At 43.9% G+C, this 9,938-nt stretch overlaps 1 protein-coding gene across 1 annotated transcript; it reads left to right on the top strand.

Annotated features, from left to right (window-relative positions):
- Nucleotides 1–2,535: 2,535 nt before the first annotated feature.
- On the top strand, nucleotides 2,536–9,604 carry LOC147605723 (mitogen-activated protein kinase 15-like). The gene is made up of 11 exons (XM_086793655.1): nucleotides 2,536–4,088; nucleotides 4,175–4,583; nucleotides 4,730–4,857; nucleotides 4,991–5,050; nucleotides 5,611–5,760; nucleotides 5,865–6,020; nucleotides 7,254–7,391; nucleotides 7,538–7,611; nucleotides 7,696–7,797; nucleotides 7,885–8,012; nucleotides 8,923–9,604. Exons 1-11 carry the CDS (start codon nucleotides 3,834–3,836, stop codon nucleotides 9,216–9,218), a joined length of 1,896 nt encoding a protein of 631 aa, XP_086649781.1. The 5' UTR covers nucleotides 2,536–3,833; the 3' UTR covers nucleotides 9,219–9,604.
- Nucleotides 9,605–9,938: the final 334 nt, after the last annotated feature.

The raw sequence follows: 9,938 nt of genomic DNA, 5'->3' as shown, positions 1-9,938 counted from the left end.
ATGGGTGTGTTTTTCTAAATTATTTCAAGCTCAAAGCCCAAGTCCACCAGATTATTCAAGATTGCTATTATTATTATTTATCAATCATTATGGGTGTGTTTCTCTAAATTATTATTCAAGCCCAATTCCACCAAATTATTCAAGATTGCTATTATTATTATTTATCAATCATTATGGTGTGTTTTTCTAAATTGTTTCAAGACAAAGCTGATGTGATCACATGATGATATGATGATGATGGAGGTGCAAAGGACATAAAGCACAAATAGATATATATTTTTAATGGTATATTGCATTTAAAAAGTAATTAACCGATTATCGTAACGAAAATTAAATGCAATTTAATTTGCCGTAGCCATCAAATTTGATTACTGGACAGCCAATTAAGAGCTATTTTCTGTCCAGCTTGTGGGTTTTTATTCTACTTGGCATTTTTCTCTAGAAGAATGATATAATTCAGACAAAAATTCTGTTTAATTCCACTGGAAAATAAAACCCTTTTGTTTTCCCACGTAAAATCAAGCATGGAAATTTTCAAGGTCGAAGAGAAGAAATCTGGGAAAGACGACAGCAATGTCGCCCACAGGAGTTGTGAGAGTGTGTATGAGAGAGAGAGAGAATTTTGAGGCAATGAATGTCGCCCACAGGTTGTGTGTGTGAGAGTGTAAGAGAGAGAGAGAGAGAGAGTGTGTGTGTGTGAGAGAGAGAGAGAGAGAGAGAGAGTATTTCGAAGCAATGGGGGGAACCCAACTCAGGGAAGGACAACAGCAATGTAGCCCACAGGTTGTGTGTGTGAGAGAGAGAGAGAGAGAGTGTGTGTGTGTGTGTGTGTGAGAGGGAGAGAGAGCGAATGAACTCAACTCAGGGAAAGACAACAGCAATGTCGCCCACAGGTTTTGTGTGTGTGTGTGCGTGTGTGGGGAGAAAAATCTCGCAGTAACATCCTGATTAATTAGCCAATAATAAAGCTCAAATGGGCACATGTAGAATCAGAAACAGGATTTAGGAACCCACAAGAACAAGGAGAGAGAAAAACACACACACGCAGTGCGCACTCTCTCTCTCTCTTTCTCACACTACATACACTGTCACACTCACACACACACACTGTGTCTCACACACGCTTGTTTGAACTTTGCTTGCACAGAAGATGCTCACGGAGTACTATCTGTGACTCAGCGTGCTTACACACACAGAGAGTATGGGGTACTACTGTGCAGTGAATGCCTCTTTTTCTGTGTTTGCTTTATTTTACACTGCAGATGTTAACTGAGATTCGAGAATGAAGGGAAAAGGCTGGTAAAAGGAGTACATCCACAGTCCTCGGAATCAATCCATCGCCTAGATTGATTCCACATAGGTATATTAGGAAGCTATTAAAACCTTGTTCACAGAAAATTAGTATTTTTTTTAACCTTCCACCATAATTTTTGCAGGGTTTTTTCCCCCAAGAATTTATTGTTTTCAAAGCTACATTTTGACTTAAAATGCCTCCTATAATTCTATAGATTTTTCAAAATTGAGAAACTAAATTTTGACTTAAAATGCCTCATTTAATTCTACAGATTTTCCAAAATTGAGAAACTAAATTGTACAGGAATATACTGCAGTTTGTCGGTTTCATGTGAAACTATATTTTACCGGCTAGCATTACTAAGAGGAAGTGGTGATTTTTTGAACAAGCATTCTTTACATACTATTCAACCAATTAATAAGAGGAAGTGAGGATTTTGAATAATCATGGTCTCCACCTTCTATTCTATTATGCACAGGTTTTCCCCCTCCCACTTGTCGTTTTCTCTAGAGTCTCCTCCTCTAAAACCATCTCCTCCCCTCCTCCTCTACCCATGAGGTAAGGTCCTCCTCTAGCCATGTGGGAAGGGTATACACAGAGGCAGACTGTGCACGAGTGGGGGCGATGTCGTGATGACAAGCTTTTCTCTAGCGTCTCCTCCTCTAAAACCATCTCCTCCCCTCCTCCTCTACCCATGAGGTAAGGTCCTCCTCTAGCCATGTGGGAAGGGTATACAAAGAGGCAGACTGTGCACGAGTGGGGGCGATGTCGTGACAAGGTACTAGAGAAGAACTAGTTTTTATAACTAAGATCCGGTTTAAACAAACAAAAAGGGGCATATGTGAGGCAGTAGCGTAGCCCCCGCCCCCCGCCCCCCTCTCTCTTATGTGCGGTCACATGATTTATGGTTAGCTAGCTTGGCTATGGCGGTAAAATTACTACTCCACCTCCTCCTCACACCTCTCTTATATGCTCACACATGGATCATGTATGGTTTGCTACTATTGCCTACACATTGGCCATGCCAAAAAAAGAAGAAGAGGGTTTGTACTCATTGGCTATGGTTAGATGGGGTTCACATGGACAGAAGGGAGCGGTTGCATGCCAATAGACTAAGGTTTTGGGGATGGAGTGTGCACTCCCTCCCTAAATTTAGGCACACCTATGCGTATATTGGTCAATAGCTCTAGACTCTAGAGAGCTTTTCTACATACGCCAAAGCACATGGCCAGCCACTTCCCACTTCTCTACTCTTCTGTGTCAGCTCAAATTCTGCTTTGTGTCCTCTCTTGCGTCTCTCTCTCTCTCTCTCTCTCCCCCCCCCCTTGTCTAATTGATCGGAGATCTTTTCTCTCTCTCTCTCTCTCTCTCGGGATCTCTGCCCCCCTCTGAGGCTCTCTCTTCTCTTTGCCCCCCTCACCATTGCCTCTGCCCCATCGTCTGCATGGGCCTTAACACGCAGAAGCCTTTCTCTCTCGCCCACCATAGCTGCTCCTGTCTTCCTGCCCGCCCCCCACCCCCCAAAAGCTTCTCTTCTAGGACTCTCTCTCTACCCACTTCTCTCTAGATCTCAAATCAGAATCTCTTCAACCACTCCTTCAACTCTCTCTGAGAAAGCCATCGTCACTTCTTTCCCATCCTGGTTTCAATTTTTGCTAGCGTGAGAGCCCAGCAGTGTTTAGAATGAGCACCTGTGCCTCTCAATTTTGCTAGCTGAAAAGGTCGAAAGAGTTTAGTTGAGCTCTTTGCTCATTTCTGGTCCAATTAAGCAGGCGATTTTGCGCTTTCAAGCAGACAACAAGCAAAGCCATACTTGGTGATAGGCTTCGGAGGGGGCAACCTTGCTGTGTGAGGGGTCAGGGGGCACACACGGTCTGGTTTGTCTACCAAGTAACGCTCTTTTTTTTATCTGTTTCTGCTCCTGTCTCGTGTTAAGAGACTAAAAACACATCACAGCCGTATTATTTTTTGAAAATTTTGAGTTTCTCTCTCTCTCTCTCTCTACCAGCAACCACCCAACAGCAAATAGCTGTTCCAGTCTTTGCTCAGAGATTGTTGTCAAACCCTCGTCTGGGCTATTCTATGGTCTACCAAAAAGAGTGCAATTCTGTGTCGTTGCAACCTGAGAAAGCGTGGATCATTTTTTCAACACCTAATGCAAAACAGTTCAACCCTTTTTCCACAAAAGGGCACCATTTTTCCTCGCACGCAAAGGTTGGATTGCTGCTGCTGTTGAATCTTGCACAGCCAAATGATGACAGGGGCTGGCTGAATTCTGCTGATAACTCAGCTCACACAGGCCTCTATCTGCAATCGCTGGACCCTACAAATCGCTGCCGTACAACCCACATTCTGCCGTACGATCCAATTCATTCTGGACCACGTAGATATGAGGGGAAAAGCTTAGCTCAAAACCGCTATCCCCACTGCATCACCCTGAAGGCAAAGATGATGGCATATACATGCTGATGAGAACACCATCGTGTGGATTTGCTCAAGGTTGTGCTTCTGGAAGGCTCTGCAACCCTTGGTGCAGCACATGGGTGGGGCTCTAGTTGACAATCTCCGCCATTGGTGCCGGCACCACTGGAACAGACTTAACGCCCCCTGTGTAGCCTCAGACGTGGTGGCGCCTGAGACTATGGTTACCTTCAGGTCCCTCAAGGAAGTGAGGTCTCACTCTGCTGCTCAACCAGACTCGCCAGGGCATTTTGAGAAGGACACTGCAGCTGCTGCCGGGGGTGGGCAGAAGAACAGAAGGAAAATGCACAAATCCGACAAGCAACGCAGCAAGGTGTGTACCTCTTTCTTTCTTCATATATTCAATTAAGCCCTTCATAATGATCACTGAAGCTTGTCATCTAAAACTACTTGATGCAGAGTGACCATGAAGTCGAATTCTTCACGGAGTATGGAGAGGCAACAAGGTACATTCTACAAGAGGTCATAGGTAAGGGTAGCTATGGAGTTGTTTGCTCAGCTATTGATACGCACACCGGAGAGAAAGTTGCCATTAAGAAGATCAATGACATCTTCGAGCACGTCTCTGATGCCACACGAATCCTTAGAGAGATTAAGCTTCTCAGGCTCCTACGCCATTCAGACATTGTTGAGCTGAAGCACATAATGCTCCCCCCCTCACGCAGGGAGTTCAAGGACATCTATGTTGTCTTTGAATTAATGGAATCGGACCTGCACCAAGTTATCAAGGCCAATAATGACTTGACCCCGGAGCATTATCAATTCTTCCTTTACCAACTGCTACGTGCTCTAAAGTACATTCACACAGGTTGACAGCCTACCATGCATCTTCATTTACTGTCATATACTTGCGAAGCACACAAGCTTAAGCCAATCCTAATCCTAGCCAAACCCATTTCATTCAACTCAAACTATTGCTAGGTCTTCTATTGAAGTGAGATGTTATGTGTGCAGCCAATGTATTTCATCGAGATTTAAAACCCAAAAATGTGCTGGCTAATGCTGACTGTAAGCTCAAAGTCTGTGACTTTGGCCTTGCCAGAGTGGCCTTTAACGATGCTCCAACGGCTATCTTCTGGACAGTAAGGGCAATTACATGTGCATTTTCCTTCCAGCTTGTCAAAATAAACACGACAATAATGCATTTCATCTCTAACTTCTGATTGTTAATGTGCATTTAGAGATGACAAATATTGATCAAATACTTGTTTACAGGATTATGTTGCCACACGGTGGTACCGAGCTCCAGAGCTATGTGGTTCCTTTTTTTCAAAGGTAAAAGCTTTCTACTTTTTTCTTTTTGGAGTGTTCGTGGGGGTGGGGTGGGGGGGTGGGGGGACACAAGGAAAGCAGTTGACAATACCAACCCAACCATAAGCCTGACAGCTTTGGACCACCCTTGCATACAGAGAGTTAGTTAGATTGGCTGAAAACATCTCAGCACAAGGCCTCCAATTCACAGACCACCTTGCTCATGGATGACCAACAGATGTGTCCCACATCATACCCTGTAAACACCGCCGGGGGGAGGGGGGGTGGCCACCTTGTGGGCTATACTAGATCCAGACTTGCACATTCTTGGCTCAACACTCAGTTATGTGCACGCCTGCTCACTTATGTAGCCCCCATGCCTTATCAATAAAATTCTCTTTTGACTGGATTAACTTTCCATAAACCACCTGGCAGGACCCATAGTATTTTCACTACCCCATAGCCAATCCATGTTAAAGATGTAACAGGGGGAAGCTCAATGAGTCCATGTGTTGACTTGAATTGCACAGGGGCAAGGTCTCAGTGCTTTTGCTAATGTACCTTATTTATCTATTCTATGGCAGTACACTCCTGCTGTTGACATATGGAGCATTGGCTGCATCTTTGCTGAGGTATTGTTGGGAAAGCCTCTTTTCCCTGGAAAGAATGTGGTCCACCAACTGGATTTGATAACTGATTTGCTGGGAACCCCACCACCAGAAGCCATATCTAAGGTAGGCCAAAGCACATGCATTTTAACATTGTGAGTATTTTGAGTCTGCGTTGAACATAATCCAAGCTTCCATCAAGGATTTTCGGCATTCCTTGTGTTTTACAGATTCGCAACGACAAGGCAAGGAGGTACCTTGCTGGTATGTCCAAGAAGCTTCCTGTTCCGTTTTCCCAGAAATTTCCAAATGCAGATCCATCAGCTTTGCGCTTACTAGAGAGGCTTTTGGCCTTTGATCCAAAGGAAAGACCTACTGCAGAAGAGGTAGTTCTCTAGCCCGAGGTCTTCTGTTTTGTTGTACTTCAATGGTACGTATACAAGGATAGGGTAGAGGGGGCATTTTAAGCACAAAGGTGACTCTAGCAGAGTTTGAAACCTCTTCCCCTAGCCATGAGCCTAGTCGCTTGGAATATGTGGCTAGGAGGTGCATGCAGTCACAGCTAGAGAAGATGGCAGGCTGAGAGGAGTTGCAAAGACCTCTGACAGGCGGTGAGGTTGACTCGGTGATAATCCAAGAGAATCACTGGATTTATTAGCAGATGCAAGGTGCTACACAAATTCCGGCCTTGAGGTTCTGTGGTCTTTTGGCAACTAGGGAGCACCTGCATCTTAAGGGGTTCTTCACACAGATGCTTGGTTTATAGAAGGAGACATCAATACGACTGAGTCGCCTTGGAATAGACAGGAGGCTGCATTTGAGACGTCATAGATGGAGTAAAGGTACATTCCTTGATTTTCTTTCTGGGCTCATACAAGAGACTCCACATTGGCAGCCCATCACCTTGCTTTGTACTGCATACAGGGTCTTGGCCACATCCATCAGAATTTGCTCCCCCTGATCTTTTCCGTGGTATCCAAACATGCTCATCCGCGATAGGAGATGCTACACAACATTCTCAATTTTTGGGAGGTTAAAGCAGCAGTAGAGGCTTCATGGCTTCTGCTAGATTTCAAGAAGAATAGACTAAGCAAGCCTTCATGAAAAGCACAACATTGCAGATGGGCTTCTGGGAGTCTTGTTGTATTGGAGTCTCCAATATACTCAATTGGTGTCCTCTGTTGGCATAACCTACAGTGGGCCTTCAGCTGTTGTTAAGAATCAACTGCCCAGGCCCCAGATAATGTCATAGAGTTGCACATCTTGTCTTGCAGGGATTTATAGTTCAAATGTTCCTATAGTTAGTTTACAGCTGCCTTCCTATATACATCCAATTGGGGTCCTTTGTTGGCATTAACCTGCCCATCAAAGTTGACCCGATGCTTTTGCTTTAAAATGATCTGCCCAAACCGAGACACTCTTGTAGATCCATCGAGAAGTTAGATTTGAAAATCAAGTTCTTAGCAGACTAACCCTAGTGCCTTGGTTTGTTAGGCAAAGAGTTAATACAAACAATTGTAGTTAATCATAGATAATTTCTCTGTATAATTGTGTGATAGATGGCCTTAATTTCTGTACTCGAATGAAAATTGTGACACTTACATGATACTCACTTGCAGGCTTTGTCTGATCCTTATTTCAAAGGGTTGTCAAAGATAGAGCGTGAACCATCAGCTCAGCCCCTAACCAAACTGGAATTTGAGTTTGAGCGCCGGAGGATATCCAAGGAAGATGTGAGAGAGCTCATTTATCGAGAGGTTAGTGATGCACGTTGTATACGGAGCCACAACTATTATGTGGCTTCCCATATTTCAAGTGGTTTGCATCAAGTGTTTTAACAAGATCTATGGCATTCATGAAGTGGTATATGAGAGTGCTCATGCACTGCGTTTAGCTTGTGTAGATTTTGGAGTATCACCCTCAAATGCTCAAGGAATACCTTCATGGAAAGGGCTCAGGACGGTTCATGTATCCAAGGTGCTGAGGCTTATCTTATGCATCATTATAGATCTTGTACTTTCTTACCTTGCTGTTATTGACTTTGCAATTTAAAATCAACAGCACAGCAGATCAGTTCAAGAGACAGTTCTCATACCTTGAAGAGAATTATTCCAAGGGCACTCCAAGCATACCTCCTGAAAGGGAACATGCCTCGTTACCCAGGTAAAAGATGTTCATTAACTAGGAGGTATCAAACCATCATTGAGTCTTGAAGAGAGATGAGGAGCTGTGGTATTGTTTCTCTTTTAGGGAGCGTGTACTTAACTTCCGAGAGGATGGCTCAAAAGTTAACCAGGAATCCGAGAAGCCTCGTCAAGAGAAGGGAATCACATCAGTGGCAAAAGCATCTTTCAGGGCATCACAAAGAGTTTTTCAAGGTATGCTTCCTACTGCAGCATTTATAACTAGAGAAAAGTACTAATATCACCATGGTTATAAGTCTCTGCTAGTTTTATTCAAAGGGTGCTGGTTATAAGTCTCTAATAATCACACTGGTTATAAGTCTCTAATAAGCACACTGTTTATAAGTCTGCTAGTTTTATTCAAAGGGTGCTCGTTTCTGTAGGTCTCCAGATGATGGGTTCATGAGGCTTATGATCTTACTACCCTCATATGTGTTGTTATTTATCTGTCCTTTTGCTTTTCTTTTGAACATGTTTGTGCACGTGTCCCATGTCCATATTTGTACACAACAAACCCACAAGGGCCTACAAGACCAGGAAACTGCACCAATAAAGCAACTAATTATGTAACAAAATCAAACAAAAATCCAAGACATCAAAGCATTAGTATTAAGAAAAAAACTCTTAAGAGTGCATGTGCCATGGAGGCAGGAGTACTGTCAAACTGTTGCCAAAATTCCTCTGCCCATTTGTCTAGACGATGAAGCATGTGCGTGCATGTGTGCACACACATGCACGTGGGCATGGGTGTGGGTTCCATAGACATGCACGCAAGTGTGAGCAATCAAGTTGATGACTGCACAAAGTTTTAGTGCGAAGAAGAGTTGATTGGAGAGGTGCACTCACAATGGCACCACAATAGCATTTGTTCAGCTCTCCTTACTCACTCATGGTCTCTGCTTTAACCAGATGACTAGGTGGACAAGAGAGATTCTGAGGCTAGAGACCTCCCCATAAGCCCAAAGCTTCAAACCATCAGGAGGCACATACAAACGCATGCACATAAACCATACACTCGTTAGAATGTTTGTGTGTGTGTGTGTGTGTGTAGAGAGAGAGAGAGAGAGAGAGAGAGAGAGAGAGAGAAGCATTGTCAATATGTCAGGTGGTCATACCAAAGGAGGCAAAGTTGCAGAGGAAGAGTTGGGTTTGAGCAATGGAGCAACTGGGGAGGCTGCACATCCAAGGAGGCTCTTCAAAAGTGCAAGTGTCAATGGCTCGTTTACTGGGTCTGGTCCCAGCTATTCAAGGCGAAATCCGTCATTGAGGTCTCAAGTAGATCTCATCAAGAGGGAAGATCCGACTCACGAGCTGGGCAAGATGCAGCGCAAGTCACACATTTTAGGTTTTGATCTAAACAAGAGGATCCAGGCAATCCACAGTGGCCTGGCCCGTTCATGAGAGCATTCTGCTCATCTTAGTGTGTAGGTTACTAATAGCTAAAATTCAGCAGCTGTAGAGCCGCCCTTCTCTGTATGATAATTACCCCCACATTGAAGGGGGAAATCATAATCATATTCCATATGTAAAGATTCAGTTTGGGCAAGCTTTTCTCAAAAGGATTATCCTGCAGCCTGGCAGCCATACCATGAACGTTTCCTGCCCCCAATTGCGCTGTGCAAGCAGGGATTTGAACAGTTGCCTCGAGCTTTCAAGTAACAGCAAGTCCATGTCTTATTTAGTGGAGAGGAGGAGGTAAAGCACACGGCAATCGGTTAATTTAATAAGGCACCTCTGTATCAAAGGGGGTACTTGAGCTTATGGAATTATCATATGTTTTGGTTTAATGTGGATTGTGTTAGTCGTTAATCTAGGGTTTTGCACTTGGAATGTGTCAAATGGCATGTAGGGGCAGATAGCATCTACTCTTTCAGCCATCACATTCTCACATGCTAAGCAGTCAGATTATTTCAAGTTGGCATCTGGCTGTTTCTATTTTTTTTGGCCTGCCATTGCTACCCCTATGTGGGGGAGCTGTTGTCAAAGCTCTAGTTGTATTGAGAGTGATGAAAAATGTCAAAAAAGGGTTGATATATTTTTTGAAAGGTGGTTATTAATTGAGTGCTGTGTGAAGGCCATGGCCAAGGGCTTGTTGACAAGGAAAAGTCTCTCTGCATCCGT

Source organism: Cibotium barometz, chromosome 59 (assembly GCF_041138505.1).
Source record: "Cibotium barometz isolate CiBa-2024 chromosome 59, ASM4113850v1, whole genome shotgun sequence".
In the NCBI taxonomy this organism is placed as follows: domain Eukaryota; kingdom Viridiplantae; phylum Streptophyta; class Polypodiopsida; order Cyatheales; family Cibotiaceae; genus Cibotium; species Cibotium barometz.
The sequence above is the reverse complement of the archived record's forward strand: the minus strand, read 5'-3'. Positions and strand labels throughout refer to the sequence as shown.

Coding starts and splice junctions, on each gene's coding strand:
- LOC147605723 (XM_086793655.1), top strand. CDS start 3,834: ATGGGTGGGGCTCTAGTTGACAATCTCCGCCATTGGTGCCGGCACCAC. Junction 7,798..7,884: donor GAACATGCCTCGTTACCCAG/GTAAAAGATGTT, acceptor TTTCTCTTTTAG/GGAGCGTGTACTTAACTTCC. Junction 8,013..8,922: donor ATCACAAAGAGTTTTTCAAG/GTATGCTTCCTA, acceptor TCAATATGTCAG/GTGGTCATACCAAAGGAGGC.